Source organism: Rana temporaria, chromosome 7 (genome assembly GCF_905171775.1).
Source record: "Rana temporaria chromosome 7, aRanTem1.1, whole genome shotgun sequence".
Taxonomy (NCBI): Eukaryota; Metazoa; Chordata; class Amphibia; order Anura; family Ranidae; genus Rana; species Rana temporaria.
In genome coordinates, this window is record NC_053495.1 from 99,272,685 (window position 1) to 99,288,115 (window position 15,431).

General features: G+C 40.9%; 1 protein-coding gene across 1 annotated transcript in view; it reads right to left on the reverse strand.

Moving 5' to 3' along the window:
- Positions 1-555: 555 nt before the first annotated feature.
- Positions 556-15,431, reverse strand: part of FAM78B (family with sequence similarity 78 member B) — a 95,376-nt gene continuing 80,500 nt past the window's right edge. Inside the window, exon 2 of the mRNA XM_040359744.1 lies at positions 556-1,764. Coding sequence (XP_040215678.1) covers positions 1,242-1,764 — 523 coding nt within the window. The 3' untranslated portion in view covers positions 556-1,241. The remainder of the gene's footprint in view (positions 1,765-15,431) is intronic.

Sequence of the window (15,431 nt, forward strand, 5' to 3'; positions counted from 1 at the left end):
GAAATGTTTTCTATACATAGAATATCCCACTGTCATGTACATGCAGTGGTGTATCTAGTGTATGGCAGCCATGGCAAGTGCCATGGGCGCCATATGAAGGGGGCGCTGATAAGTGGCTGGGCAGCAAGGCAGTTACCAGGGTCTGAGGGTCTCTTCTTTCCTCCTCCCATGCATAGGCAGGATCTCCTTTTCAGCACCTTTGCTAATGGACAATGGCAGCGCTATCCCTGCTGCGTTCAGCCACAGCACTCCCCTGTTCTCCCAGGCTCTCCCATTCCATCTGGTCAGATTGGCAGTGCACAAAGAAGAAGGAGGAACATCAGTTTCTCCCTCTCCTCTGTGAAAACTGAGGCCTTAAGTGATGAAGATTTCATCACTTCCAGTATTGGTTCTGCATTTACCTGGCCTTGGAGGGCAGAGGAGGGATCAGGGGTCTAATAAACCCCAGATTTTTCCATAAAGAGGATTTGTCACTACCAATGGTATCACAAGGGATGATAAATATCGCGAGTTGCGTTAGCTGTTTTTTTTGTTGTTAAGGTTATCTGAAAGATGGGTTTCAAATGTTTTGACAGGGGCGCAGTTTCAGTGCTTGCCATAGGCGCCATTTTCACTAGATACGCCTCTGTGTACATGTTTACACTTCAAAAAGTATTGTCTGGGCAACTTAAAGGAAATCTATAACAAATCCAAACAGCTATCTAAGAAGCCTCTGATGGAAGTTGCCATCGATTTCAAGGCAATATCCTTATTTTCTGTAAAGCTGAGAAGGTTCTACTTTATTTCCCTGTAACATATGCATGTGGTTTATGAGGTGGAAATGGCTGCTTCCACAAAAGGCTTCTGAGATAGATGATCTGTTGCTTTTTGATGAATTCCCTTTATTGTATAGGAGCACTCTAAATCTATGTTTCTTTGTAAATGAACGGAACAGAAATGTTTTTTTTTTTGGAAATTCAAACAAACCTGAAAAAGGAGATTAAATGTTTGACCAACACAATGATGCTCCTGCAGTACCAATCTTTTTTTTTTACGCTTTTTTTGGCCACAGGCACTAAGAACAGTTATATTTAAATAAATAGACTGTATAAAACTTTTGTTCACTTTCAAAAAAATGCGCACATTAAATAAATACTGCTAAAAGTTTTTAGTCTCTTTGAACCCATGCACTGTCTTCAAAGCTTTGAACAGCTTTAAAACATCTTCATTTGGAGCACACTTTCATCAAACCATAGCCGATCCTATTTGGGAGGAATAACAATTACAGGCTGTCCCCTTTTCGGTCTCCACATTAGCACCTGTGCATCGTTAGCATTGGGTTTTACCAGTGCATTGGTTGGGATTGGCTCCATGCGGCTTAAAATTCTTGGCTGCTCCTGCTGAGTCCTTCCCACCAATCTGGCCCGTTTACCCAACACCTGAGAAGGATCCACCTCTATATCCACCCTCATCCTCCATTTTATTGTCTGTAAAATGATTTTTTCCTTGGTGTTCATGTTCATTGCTACCAACCATGTCGTAAAACTTTGGTCTCTTTTGATTCTTGTGAGTAAGGGCACATTACTTTCACTGACAGGCACTGCCCACGTCACACTCGGATAAAAGTTGTCATTCATGCTGACGGAGAACCTGGACATTTTGTTGGTAGGACCCATTAAGGTCACAGTTTCAGTGGTGTTTCCATACCAAGGATAACTTACGCCATCCGAGTCACTGATGGCTTTTACCCTTCCTTCCCTCAGATCAGGAAGTTCCCAGCTGGACCTGAGGAAATAAGATAAAAAAATTAAAACAGAAAAAAATTACATTCATTTCAAATATTCTAGGTAAATCCTTTTATAGATTCAGTAAACAAACTCAAGATGGTATTAACAAAATAGTTTTTTTATGATTGTTAAGTTTACAGTCACCTAAGGGATCTTTTCAGTACAGAAATCGATTTACAATTAAGCTACATTTTAGTAAGGATTATTTTAAAATGACTGCTCACTATCTAGAAATTGTACAGAATACTGATAACTACCACTGAAGGACTGAAAGAGTAAAAAGCTCTCTCAAAAAAAGGGGAGGACTTTGTGGGCACAACACAAGGCCTAAATAGTTAATTATAAAAATGATATATCTTTATTACAAACGTTAAAAAGTTACACAAATGACAAACAGCACCCTCTAATTAACAAGGTCAACAGATACCCAAATAACCAGACATGGAGGCAAAGATCCTTATAGAAGTGTCAAAGAGTCGGTTAATGTATAGGAAAAACGATATATATACATATATATATGAATATATTTTATGTTAGGTCCATGCAGAGGCGTATCTAGTGAAAATGGCACCTAGGGCAAGCACTAAAAAATGCGCCCCTGTTAAAACTTCTTTACCATTAGAGCCCCCAATACCATCAGAGCCCCCTTTACATTCAGACTCCATTACCATTAGAGCCCTTCTTTACCATCAGAGCCCCCCATTATCATCAGAGTCCTCCTTTACATTCAGAGCCCCCATTATCATCATAGCCCCCATTACCATTACAGCCCTTCTTTACCATCAGAGCCCCCTTTTATCATCAGAGCCCTCCTTTACATTCAGAGCCCCCATTATCATCAGAGCCCTTCTTTACATTCAGAGCCCCCCATTACCATCAGAGCCCATCTTTACATTCAGAGCCCCCATCATCATCAGAGCCCCCTTTACATTCAGAGCCCCTATTAACATCAGAGCCCCCCATTTACATTCAGAGCCCCCATTGCCATCAGAGCCCCCTTTCCATTCAGAGCCCCCATTATCATCAGAGCCATATTACCATCAGAGCCACCTTTACATTCAGAACCCCCATTACCATCAGAGCCCTTCTTTAGATTCAGAGCCCCCATTACCATCAGAGCCCTTCTTTACATTCAGAGCCCCCATTATCATCAGAGCCCCCTTTAAATTCAGAGCCCCCATTACCAGAGCCCCCCTTTACATTCAGAGCCCCCATTATCATCAGAGCCCCCTTTACATTCAGAACCCCCATTACCATTAAAGCCCCCCTTTACATTCAGAGCCCCATTACCATCAGAGCCCCCATTATCATCAGAGCCCCTTATCATCAGAGCCCCCCTTATCGTCAGAGCCCCCATTATCATCAGAGCACCCATTACCATCAGAGCCCCCCATTACCATCAGAGCCCCTTTACAATCAGAGCCCCATTACCATCAGAGCCCTCCTTTACATTCAGAGAACCCCTTTACATTCAGTGAAAGTCAATGAAAGTGACTGCTAGGGGAGGGGGAGGGGGAAGAAATTTGTTGCGATCTCTGTCTGCAGACCTTAGAGCCCTAATGCTGCAAGCTGGCGGTGGCGCCCTGGGACGCCCCCTCATCCCAGTGCCAGTTATTCACCTGGACTCGGGTGGGAAGAAGTGCTGCCCAGACACTCACAAGCACCCCCTTCATATGGCGCCCATGGCACTTTCCATATCTGCCATACCTTGGATATGGCACTGGGTCCATGAGCTCCTCCATGCTTGCTTGTCAACGCGTTTCTTTTCCGTTATGTGTTTGTTTTCCAATATGCATATATGTACTGTATATATACCTGTTTAACACTTACGTGTATACATAATTTCAATACTATTGATACTTACATAGTTACATAGTTAGTCAGGTTGAAAAAAGACAAAAATCCATCTAGAAACCTTTGCGTATTTGGAGATGAAATCTCTTTTCCTCTAGACGTAAAGAGTGCCCCCTTGTCCTCTGCGTTGACCATAAAGTGAATAACTGACCACCAAGTTCACTATATGGACCCCTTATATATTTGTACATGTTGATCATACCCCCCCCCCCCCTTAATCTCCTCTTCTCAAGAGTGAATAATTTAAGTTCCTCTAATCTCTCCTCATAGCTGAGTTCCTCCATGCCTCTCATAAGTTTGGTTACCCATCTCTGCACTTTCTCTAGTTCCCCGATATCCTTTTTGAGAACTGGTTCACAAAACTGAATTGCATATTCCAGATGAGGTCTTACTAATGGTTTGAACAGGGGCAAAATTATATCTCTCTCTCTGGAGTCCATACATCTCTTAATACAAGAAAGGACTTTGCTCGCTTTGGAAACCGCAGCTTGGCATTGCACGCTATTATTGAGCTTATGATCTACCAAAACCCTCAGATCCTTCTCCACTATGGATCCCTTCAGTTGTACTCCCCCTAGTATGTATGAGGCATGCATATTCTTAGCCCCCAAGTGCATAACTTTACATTTATCAACATTAAACCTCATCTGCCACATAGTCGCCAAATTAGTGCATTGAGGTTGGCTTGTGAATTAGAGACATCCTGTAAGGACGTTATTCCACTGCATAGCTTGGTGTCATCTGCAAAGACAGAAAAGTTACTTATTTATGTTCTTTTTCTTGTTTGTTATATTTTTAATTTTATATCAGCACGCACCTATTTTTTCTCTAAAGGAAGCAGTTTGATGCAAATCGCGTTGACAAGCAAGCATGGAGAAGCTCATGGACCTAACCTTTTGAGATATATATATATATATATATATATATATATATATATATATATATATATATATATATATATATATATATATATATATATATATATATGTATATATTGTAAGATTGGGGTTATTAGACTCCAGCGATAGATGCGTTTTCCAGTGAGTACGCCAATCCAGAACTGAGTTTTTAAGGGCCTGGTAGCCCACTTTTATTTAAAAACACGAAAGTTCACAAAAACAACAGTAGCCCTCGCAGGGGATTCCACCATTCCTGTATCTTGCAAAACTCAACAGTTTAGCCTCCTGGCTTTCACACACTTGCCATCCGGCTGTTTCAGGCCTTTAGCTTAGGCCCAAGTTCTGCTCCTCAGAACTACCCGTTTCCCAACGGTATGCACACACCTAGCTTCTTCTGTCAGCGTCTTGCTGCGCAATTTCTGTCCCTCAGAACAATTTCCTGGAGTCAAGCTCAAACCTCGCTTTCTCCAGTCCTTAATGACCTCTGCCTCCTGAAAAGATGCATCCACTCTCTGACTTCTCTCAGAGAGATTTGGGAGTCACCTGACTCCCAGCACAGACCTCCTGTCTGTGGGGTGGGGCCCTGAGCCATGTCAGATCAGAACTATATAGCTGGACACACAGCTGTCCAATTAGTGTGTCTTTTCCTCCAGAATTTGGCATAAACCAGCAATTTCTCACACAGCACAGGGTCCTACCCTCACAATATATATATATATATATATATATATACAGTGGGGCAAAAAAGTATTTAGTCAGCCACCAATTGTGCAAGTTCTCCCACTTAAAAAAATGAGAGACGCCTGTAATTGTCATCATAGGTATACCTCAACTATGAGAGACAAAATGTGGAAACAAATCCAGACAATCACATTGTCTGATTTGGAAAGAATTTATTTGCAAATTATGGTGGAAAATAAGTATTTGGTCAATATCAAAAGTTCATCTCAATACTTTGTTATATATCCTTTGTTGGCAATGACAGAGGTCAAACGTTTTCTGTAAGTCTTCACAAGGTTGTCACACACTGTTGCTGGTATGTTGGCCCATTCCTCCATGCAGATCTCCTCTAGAGCAGTGATGTTTTGGGGCTGTCGCTGGGCAACACGAACTTTCAACTCCCACCAAAGGTTTTCTATGGGGTTGAGATCTGGAGACTGGCTAGGCCACTCCAGGACCTTGAAATGCTTCTTACGAAGCCACTCCTTCGTTGACAGGGTGAGATCTTGCGTGGAGCCCCAGATCGAGGGAGATTATCAGTGGTCTTGTATGTCTTCCATTTTCTAATTATTGCTCCCACAGTTAATTTCTTCACACCAAGCTGCACAATTGGTGGCTGACTAAATACTTTTTTGCCCCACTGTATACACACATATATATGTACACACAATTTTTTTCTATACATTAACAGACTCTTAATTGACTCTTCTAAAAGGATCCATGCCTCCATGTCTGGTTATTTGGGTATCTGTTGACCTTGTCCAGTAGAGGGTGTTTTTTTTTATTTAGAGAGTTTTTAACTCTTTCAATCGTTTTCTATAATTATTGGACATTGACATGGTGGGGGTCCTCCCTTCTTAATTAAAAATATACCTCTGTATTTTCACTAGTTCTTAAAATGTAATCTCAATCATGTAATTTTGATTTGTGGATTTTAGGAATGTTAAAGTTTCTGTGCTTCTCTGCTCGTGTCCTTAACCTTTCCATAATGTATATATTCTTTGCTAGTAAATACCTAGTTGGTCCTGCCATTACAATTGACTTCCTTATTCTGAGAGGCAATGCTATTGCAGCTGAACCTCTGTGCTCTGTGTTGCCAATCACAATGCACATGCTCTGCTTTTTCCCCACAGAGAAGCCGTTCACTTCCTCTTTTCTCCCCTGGAAGCCACCCCATTTGACAATTTTCTTCCGCTAGTGGGGTGGTTCCAGCAGGTCAACTGATAAAAAGGCTCTCCCTCCCCAGTTATCCACCCACATGTGACAATGTGCAATGGCTTCAAGGGGCAGCCCCAGCAGGATGACTGGAGTCTTCGTCTCCCAAGCTAGCCACCCCACATGACATACTATGCAGCAACTTGAGGGGTAGGTACCAAAGGGTGATTGAAAGTGATTCTCCATGTATATTGTCATTTACAATGCAAAAAAGTTTTTATTTACTATTTTTCTTCAAAAATAAAAGTGTTTTTTATTCTAGAACATATATGACAGCAACAGCACCAATTGGCTTTGTGTGGGCCGGGAGAAAGCAAGAGAACCATAAAAGCGTAAAAAATTGCCTGCTAGCTCCACGAACTGATCTCACAGTACAGTGCAGACAAAAATTGTGATTGTCACATGAACTCCATATATACAAGCTAAACAAGGCATTTCACCATATTATTCTAAATAGATCTTTAGACGGCAGTTTCACTGCTTCTGTTTGCTAATTTTATAGATGAACATGTTTCAATGAGCTAAGAAGCAATACTATTTCCAAATGCACTGTGGTTGGTCAGAGCCTCCTTTCTCAGTTATTTTGGGGAAAAGGAGTAGGACTGGACTACAACAAAACAGTCAATGTAAGGAGGGAAACCACTAAGGCCACGTACACACGGTCAGCCCATCCGATGAGGAAGGTCCAAAGAATAACTGACCAATGGGGCCCACACACCATCGGTTTGGACCAATGAAACGGTCCTTCAGTCCGTTTCCATCGTTTTTGACCGACTGTGAGTACGCGGCCTAAGTTTCAGCAGTACCCAGCTTTTTTTAATACCCCCTTGTTTGCACAGGGAAACCCTGTAATAAATAAAGGTTTGAGAAGGTAAAGAATGTCCGTGCGCTGTATTTGCAAAATGATTTTAGATTTTTTTTGATTGAAAAAATATTAAAAATAATTTTAACTATTAGTAATTCCCCTTTAGGCCTTGTTAAAAGGGAGTAGTAAAAATGGGCGGTTTAGCAACAGTTTAACTGCCTCACTGACCCCCCGACTGCTCACGTGAAGCAAAACATGCAACTGGAGAGGGTCGAACAAAAGCCACACCTGAGATGGTTTGCTTAATATTTATTTTAAGTTTTAATTTTTTTCAATATTGCATAAACTAAAGCCTTAGGGGCAGATCCACAAAAGGATTACGCCGGCGTATCTATTGATACGCCGGCGTAATTTAAAATTTCCCGCGTCGTATCTTTGCTTTGTATCCACAAAACAAGATACGACGGCATCTGGGATCGATCCGACAGGCATACGTCTTAGTATGCCGTTGGATCTTAGATGCAATTTTTCGGCGGCCGCTAGGTCGCGTTTCTTTTGAAATCCGCGTCGAGTATGCAAATTAGCTATTTACGGCGATCCACGAACGTACGTCCGGCCGGCTCATTTTTTTACGTCGTTTTTGTTCAGCTTTTTCCGGCAAATAGTTAAAGGTGCTGTTATGAGTCGTACTCAATGTTAAGTATGGCCGTCGTTCCCGTGTACAATTTTGACATTTTTACATTGTTTGCGTAAGTCGTTCGCGAATAGGGATTTGCGTAGAATGACGTCACCGTCAGAAGCATTGGCTTTTTCCGGGTTAATTCTGAGCATGCGCACTGGGATACCCCCACGGACGGCGCATGCGCAGTTAAAAAAAAAACGTTGTTTACGTAGGGTCACGACATATTGACATAAAACACGCCCCCATTACATCCATTTGAATTCCGCGCCCTTACGCCGCCAAAGATACACTACGCCGCCGTAACTTACGGTGCAAATTCTTTGTGGATTCGAAAAAAAAATAATAAGTTGCAGCGGGGTAGTGTATCTTAGATACACTGCGCCCATCGTATTAATGCGCCCAGGTACGTGGATCTACCCCTTAGTTTAATTTGCAAATAACTTTGACATTCTTTGTCCTAGAAATGTGATTTTAGTGTCATTATAACAAGACAAATTATAGAATAAAATATATAGTTTGTATCTACAGTAATGCTACCTATATTAAAACTAACAATAATCAAAAATAAAAATAAAAAATCTATTTTCATACAGCTTTTTTCTATAGACTGCATAGAAAATAAAACAATTTTTGCAAGGCAATGTTGTCTTGTTTGTTCCCATAAAAGATGTATGATTACTTTTTTTGTATCTTATAGTATATTATGAGAAGGTTATCCCTTTGTTCAAGTTGTCAGTTGAATCTCTGAGACCTAATACTATGTACATTTCAATAAAAGTTGTTCTTTTTTTTTTTTTTTTTTTTCAATAAAGAGTTCTAAGTAATATAATGTAGCAAGGTAAATATACTAAGAAGACACATGAATATATTATAATATATTTACCATTATGAATAGTCAATATAGCATAACACATTGATCTTCTGTTATTCAAGAGCATTCAATCCACCCACTCAGCAAATGAATCAGAGGAAGGACATACACCCTCCAAGTCTACAAGCCTTTACAGACTATCATGTATTTTCAATTAGATTCAAGCAGTCAACTGAGCAGGTAGTGCTGGAATTTATTAGAAAAATAGGAATTTAAAGTAAAGTTTTAAGCCATGAACCTGTTTAACCTCTTCAGGCTCTGGATGTACTATACATGTCCAAAAGACTGAAGAGGGTTTGGAAGGTAGACTAAGCAATTCACAATAGGGATGCTAGGAAAATGTACTGGAATGTGTAATAGAATGTATAAATAACTGACTCCATTTTAAGTAGAAATTTACTTTTGAATATATGTGTTTTGACATAATTAGCTGACAGTTTTCATAGAAACACACCCTGCAAGTCATTTTGGCTAAGCTGATTCATGAAGCAGCCTGTTGTGTAAGCAAAATTATTAGCTAGTATTTGTTAACCAAGTCAGCAAGTTTAAATCATGATAAGAAAGTACGGAGTTTGTATAAACTTTTCGAAACGTATGGAATAAAGACATAGCCCCTCCTATCTTTCTTTTGCATATAAGCCACTGTGGTACTGAATAAAGGTGAAAGATCTTATGAACATACTCACATCTGTTTCCGTGTCTCATTTGATTTCTCACGGATCCGGGGGGTCACTGAAAGTTATCCTACATTACCTGAAGTACACCTGGGTGGCGGTATTATCTGCTTCAGAATAAACAAAAGGTCCAGAGCTGTGAGAACCAGCAGATGACCCTAAAGAACACTGGGGATCCAGGTTTATGTTAAAAAAAGGGGAGCAGTAAAAGCTAGGCCTGACTGACCGAGTAAATCAGGGGTTCCTCTATAGAGTGGAAACGCTGGGGGGTACCAACCACCATAGTGGTTTAATAGCGTCTAATAGCATTCACCTGTACAAGGGAGTGTAATTTCAGATGGGAGGTAAATCCCAACCCCAATTTCCTACCTGCACAGGAACAAGTGGTCCCAGCATGTGAGGAACACAGGCCCATTACTCAATGTAGTAGCACAAGAAGGTGGCAGCTGAAAAATATGCCACACACAAAGAGTTATGCCGCATACACGGTCGGAATTTCCGACAACAAATGTTCGATGTGTGCTTGTTTTTGGAAATTCCTACTGTGTGTATGCTGCATCGGACATTTGCTGTCGGAATTTCCGACAACATTTGTGTGACCGTGTGTATGCAAGACAAATTTAAGCCAACATCTGTCGGAAAAAAATCCACGGTTTTGTTGTTGGAATGTCCGATCGTGTGTACGTGGCATTAGACAGCAGGTTAAATAACATGAATAGCAGTTATTCTCGAAAGGCCTGAGTACCTACTTGTGACGGAACAACCAGCACCCAGTTTGGGTGCTTCCATCAAGATATAGATTCCTCCAGTCTGGAACCAGGAACCAGGTATTATAGCTGAGCTGCCAAGACCTAGACAACATGAGCTTAGGTGCAAACTGGAACTCTTTATTGTAAAGTCACACAGAATTTATATACCACACAAAATCAGATAAAAGCTTGATCAAATTATCCTAAGCAATTAGCACATCTAAGGAACAGCCAACATAAACAGTATGCTAATCCGCAACTAATAGCTGAAATTGATCTAATTAACAAACTATTTAATAACTAGTCACTTAAAGCCTAGGTACCCATACCATCCGGCAACAAGCCCACAACCCTGGATACACAAAGTACATTACACATTATCATAAGCATAAACACATAACATCTCACACTGATTTGATTACAAGGTAAAGTGGATTCAACATTAATCACATCTCCAAGAGATGAGCAGATAGACAGAAACAATAGGTAACTCAATTTACAATGGGAATTCACACCTAGGAGGTACACCGTACCTCCCAACCTTTTGAGATGGGAATGAGGGACACCTATTTTTTTTCTACTAATATTCATTTATACTGGCTTTTGAATATTACAAATGCAGAAATGTAGAAATTAAATGAAGGGTTTAGCACTGGGAAAGATAAAAAGTGCATTTTGTATGCCAGTGGTTCTCAGTCCTCAAGTACCCACAACAGGCCATGTTTGCAGATTTTCCTTTATCTTGCATGGGTCCTTTAAATCTGAGTCAATGGCTTGGTATCTTGGACAGCTATTGTATCTAAGAGAAATTCCAAAAACATGGACTGTTGGGGGTACTTGGGGACTGAGGTTGAGAACCACTGTTATATGCAACTTTATAGTTCAGACCAAAATGAGGGACAAATAAGGATAAAGAGGGACAGAAGGACTTTGTTCCAAATCAGAGACAGTCCTACAAAATCAGGGACAATTAGGAGCTATGGGTACACAATAGGGCAAAGACACACATAACGCCTTGAACAGATTATAGCAGGAGACCCAAGTATCAGGTTGGTTTGAGCTGATTATATTAACATCCACTCTAATGTCACGTACACACGACCATTTTTAATGGTCTAGAAAAAACAAAGTTTTTTTCAACCCAATTCTTGTTAAGCCTGCCTTGCCTACACACGATCGTGAAAAAAAAATGCTCGAACAAAGCGTGGTGACGTACAACGGCACTATGAAGGGGAAGTACCATTCGAATGGCGCCACCCTTGGGGCTGCTTTTGCTGAGACGATACGTGCTTTCCAGTCTGTTACAGAGCGATGAATGTGCTATCTCCATTACGAAAGCTAGTTTTACCAGAACGAGCACTCCCGTCTCATAACTTGCTTCTGAGCATGCACGTTTTTTTGGCGTTGTTAAAGCCTACACACGACCATTTTTTACGACGTGAAAAACGACAACGTGAAAAAACTTCGCGAAAATTTAGAGCATTTTCTCAATATTTAATGCCCATTTTTAATGTTGCGAAAAATGCTCTGGAGCCCACACATGATCATTTTTAATGACATAAAAAAAAAAGTAATTTTTCACATCATGAAAAATGGTCGTGTGTACGCGGCAGTAGTCTCACAATCTAAAGTCATTGCTAGGTTGCGCATAGAGGTCCCAAATTTGTATCTGGGTCCTCCAGTTCCCATTGTCTGTGTGTTTTAGGGAGACAGGGACTTGAATCTGAAGCAAGACCACCCCAAGGGTCACCCAGGCACACATTTTCCAAGAATAGAGCCCCTCAAAAAAGATCTTTTGCTTTGAGGAAGGAGCACACTCCTGCCATGCATAGTGTTACTAATCATGGTACCAAAAACAGGAAGAGATGACATCCCTGAAAGAGTAAGAGAAATAAATGTTCCTTGGACATCTCAGTGTGTGTAGCCACAGTGCTTTACGCAATCTAACAGAATCAGTCCCATGCGAGACACATGTTTTGAGGCTTGTAACAAGCCACGTAGTGGTAAACAACTTGACCCTATAAGAGGCAAAGCATTAGGGGCCAGATTCACATAGAATTGGGCTATGTTGCGGCGGCGTAACGTATCACATTTACGTTACACCGCCGCAAGTTTTCAGCGTAAGTGCTTGATTCACAAAGCACTTGCCTGTAAACTTGCGGCGGCGTAGCGTAAATCCGCCCGGCACAAGCCCGCCTAATTCAAATGGGGCGGGGACCATTTAAATTAGGCGTGTTCCCGCGCCGAACGTACTGCGCATGCTCCGTCCTTAAAATTACCCGACATGCATTGCGCTAAATGACGTCGCAAGGACGCCATTGGTTTCGACGTTAACGTAAATGGCGTCCAGCGCCATTCACAGACGACTTACGCAAACGACGTGAAATTTCAAAGTGCTTAAATCTCCTTCCATTAGTGCTCCACCACAGTGCGTATAAAATGCACAATTACCCACCATAAATGTTACACACGCCTTGGGTATTTAGGGGTATCACCCAATACCACTCCTCAGATCACAGTTCTGATGATCCACATATGTACTGCTGCGTACAATTGCACCAACCACTGGCTCTCCAGATCTACTTCTCACATTACCAACTGCGGGACCCAGAACAAAATATAATATTCTAAGATAGTGTAATAACGTTTCTTAAAAGAGAAATAAATATAAAAGTGATTTTGCACTTACATTGTAGGGTGTTACTGTGAGCACCAACATAAACAGCCTATTGTGTACTGCAGGCTGCTCGGTCTGAGCTGGCGTGCGTTCCAACAACTGGAAATGTTAACCAAGACCCAACCGGATATGACATCAACGATGTTGGATGCAAAGCCTCAATGCATTTCGCAATGACCAGCATCATCAGAAAGCAAATACTAAGGCAAACTACGTAGAAAAAGGATTAGACAGGGGCTAGCTTATGATTTTTTATATTTGCCAGTGTACAACCTCCTGTAGACAACAGTATAACTCAACTGTTTCTGAATTCCTCTGTTCTTTAATGGACAATGGAGAAGAATATTTCCTCTAAAGAACGGCTGAAACAGAAGACATGCAAGTCACCTTAGCACAACTAGGATAAAATGGCATTTAGAAGGGGGAACAATGTTTCCTATTAACATGGGGATATTAAGCATACATTTGACCTCTTCTGCCTTGGTGTGGATGGGCTATATGGGAACTAACTGACACATTAGCATACACCAACCATATCAACCCCAGGCTCTGGTTCGCATAAGGAATATAATAAAATTGCCTTCCATAGTGAAGTACACCAACCATGTTGATCAGGGCAGCACAGTGGTGCAGTGAGTAGCACTTTCGCCTAGCAGCAAAAGGTTCGCTGGTTCGAATCCCAACCACGACACCATCTGCCTGGAGTTTGCATGTTCTCCCTGTGTCTGCGTGGGTTTCCTCCGGGTACTCCGGTTTCCTCCCACACTCCAAAGACATGCTGGTAGGTAAATTGGATCTCGTCCAAATTGGCCCAGTATATATGTATATATGTGTGTATGACTGTGTGTCCCTAGCGTGTCATGATCCTACGGGGTAAAATGACCGCACCAACCAAGCAGATACTGGCTGGAAAAAGCGCCCAGAGGCGATTCAGTTCGCATGCGTTGCGCTATACAAGTCATTCATTCATTCATGTGTGAGAGCTGCAGGAACCTTAATCGCCATAATCATTTGGTGCTAGGAACTTTTTGAAAAAATGTAAAGTGGACAAAAAAGCCCACTCAATCCTCTTCAGTCCTAGGGTAAGCAGGGTCCAGTGGGGTTGGGCAGGTAAGATTGTTTTTTCTATTTAAATCGTTTTTTTCAACAGCACTAGACATTAGGTAAAACTTCAGAACCGGGCCTGTTAATTTCACCAATTTAAAGATATCTAGTAAAAAAAAAGGGATTTATAAGATCAGAATATTTACACCTGATTTTACTGGTGAAGCCTTTTGTGTTGTTATTCACTTGTTTCTCTTCCTGTCAGAGAGGAAGCCCATCTCAAGACAAGCACATTATACTCTCTATGGGCTGCTGGAGGAGGAAAAAATTGTCAGTTATCAAAGCTTTTTGTTTCTATTCAAGTATATGTCACCTTTGTGATATAACAGCCTTTGAGTATCTCTTGTCAGTACTGAGATCAGGCATAAGATAGGATGGACCTAAAGCCCAAAGATAGGATGGACCTACAGCCCGACTCCTCTGCTTTAACAAGGAAAATTGCAAGTAAATAACCAATATAACTGAAAGGAAAAGCTGTTTTGTTATTACAATTTAAGAATATAGATTTATATTATCACAGATGCCAATTTGTGATTGGTTATTTTGAAGAGTTCACCAAGAGTGCTGAGTGTATGAACATTGGATTACCTTAACTAAAATGTTTGTGGCTAGGTTCTTATTACTGTTTAGTTCTGCAAAAGTACTGTGCATTAACACAACCTTTTGGTTCTGTATGCCAATATACAGTACAGCAGGGGTAAAAAAAAACATTCCCTAAATAGCTTCCTTTACCTTAGTTCAGTCCTCCTTCACTTACCTCATCCTTTCGATTTTGCTTTTAAATGTCCTTATTTCTTTTGAGAAATGCTCACTCCCTGTTCTTCTGTCTGTAACTACACACCGTAATGCAAGGCTTTCTCCCTGGTGTGGAGAAAGCCTCTTGAGGGGGCGAGCAGGAGTGTCAGGACGCCCACTAACACACAGCTCCTTTCTCTATCTGCAAAGTAGAGAGTGTCCTGACCCTCCTGCTTGCCCCTCCCCCCTCAAGAGGCTTTCTCCACACCAGGGAGAAAGCCTTGCATTACTGTGTGGAGTTACAGACAGAAGAACAGGAAGTGAGCGTTTCTCAGAAGAAATAAGGACATTTAAAAGCAAAATGGAAGGATGAGGTAAGTGAAGGAAGACTGCACTAAGGTAAAGGAAGCTATTTAGGGATTTTTTTTTTTTACCTTTACAACCCCTTTAAGTACAAGAGACTTACTCAATATAACATGTATTTTCAGCAGGAAGGTTACATGACTAAACATTTTCGGCTTATGCTAGTAATAATATATAATATATTTTTACCTTTAGGACATAAAAAGTAATTTTCAAAAACATTTTGTTTATCAACAAACATTTAAATCTTGATTTTTAAAGCTATCTATGCAATTTTCATGTAATTGCTTGTAATGTACTATTCAGCAGAAAGAAAG